The following is a 640-nucleotide window of genomic DNA, read 5'->3' as shown; positions in this document are numbered from 1 at the left end:
AAATAACTAACTAAACTAACGTACAAATGATTATCCAACTATGGAATTGGACGATTTACTTCAAAAGCCATCTCCACATGGCGTACCAATGACAATGGTTATTGCACGTGGGCCGGCACCAAAGCTAACTTGGAGAAAGGATTGGAACAAGGGCGTACTAAGGCTCTGGGCGTACTGTCAACAGGCTTCTGCATCCGTAATTGGGACGGTGGCAACTGGCATGGGGATGCCAGATGGCAGCGAGGCGATGTACAGTTCAACATTTGGGATATCCCTTGTAGCTAATCGTGTAATGAACGGATCGAACAATATAAGTTAAATACCACGACTGACTGAACTAATATGTCAAATTTAAAATAAAAAAAAATATATATATAATTATATATATCACAAACGTGAACCACACACAGGCACATTTCAAAAAAAGGTCCCCTGGATCACTTAACCTAAGATCCCCATACAATTAGGAACTCTTCTAAATACTCAATTAGCATTCATATTGTCTCAATACAATATTATTCGAATTTAGGTCAAATTCAATCTTAATACTCTGATACAATTGCCGAATATACCTCAATTTCATTATTATTCAAATAATGAACACTCATTTCACTATTCACAATTCATAATGATTTATTTC

At 36.4% G+C, this 640-nt stretch overlaps 1 protein-coding gene across 1 annotated transcript; it reads left to right on the top strand.

Moving 5' to 3' along the window:
* Positions 1-40: 40 nt before the first annotated feature.
* AC631_06012 (uncharacterized protein) lies at positions 41-249 on the top strand (the record flags this gene model as incomplete). Its single annotated transcript, XM_015614841.1, has 1 exon — positions 41-249. A coding segment is annotated over one exon (209 nt), but the record flags the coding sequence as incomplete, so codon positions are not given.
* Positions 250-640: the final 391 nt, after the last annotated feature.

The sequence above is a fragment of the Debaryomyces fabryi genome, assembly GCF_001447935.2.
Source record: "Debaryomyces fabryi strain CBS 789 chromosome Unknown contig00477, whole genome shotgun sequence".
Taxonomy (NCBI): Eukaryota; Fungi; Ascomycota; class Pichiomycetes; order Serinales; family Debaryomycetaceae; genus Debaryomyces; species Debaryomyces fabryi.
Note: the sequence above shows the minus strand (reverse complement) of the source record. Positions and strands in the feature narration are given on the sequence as shown.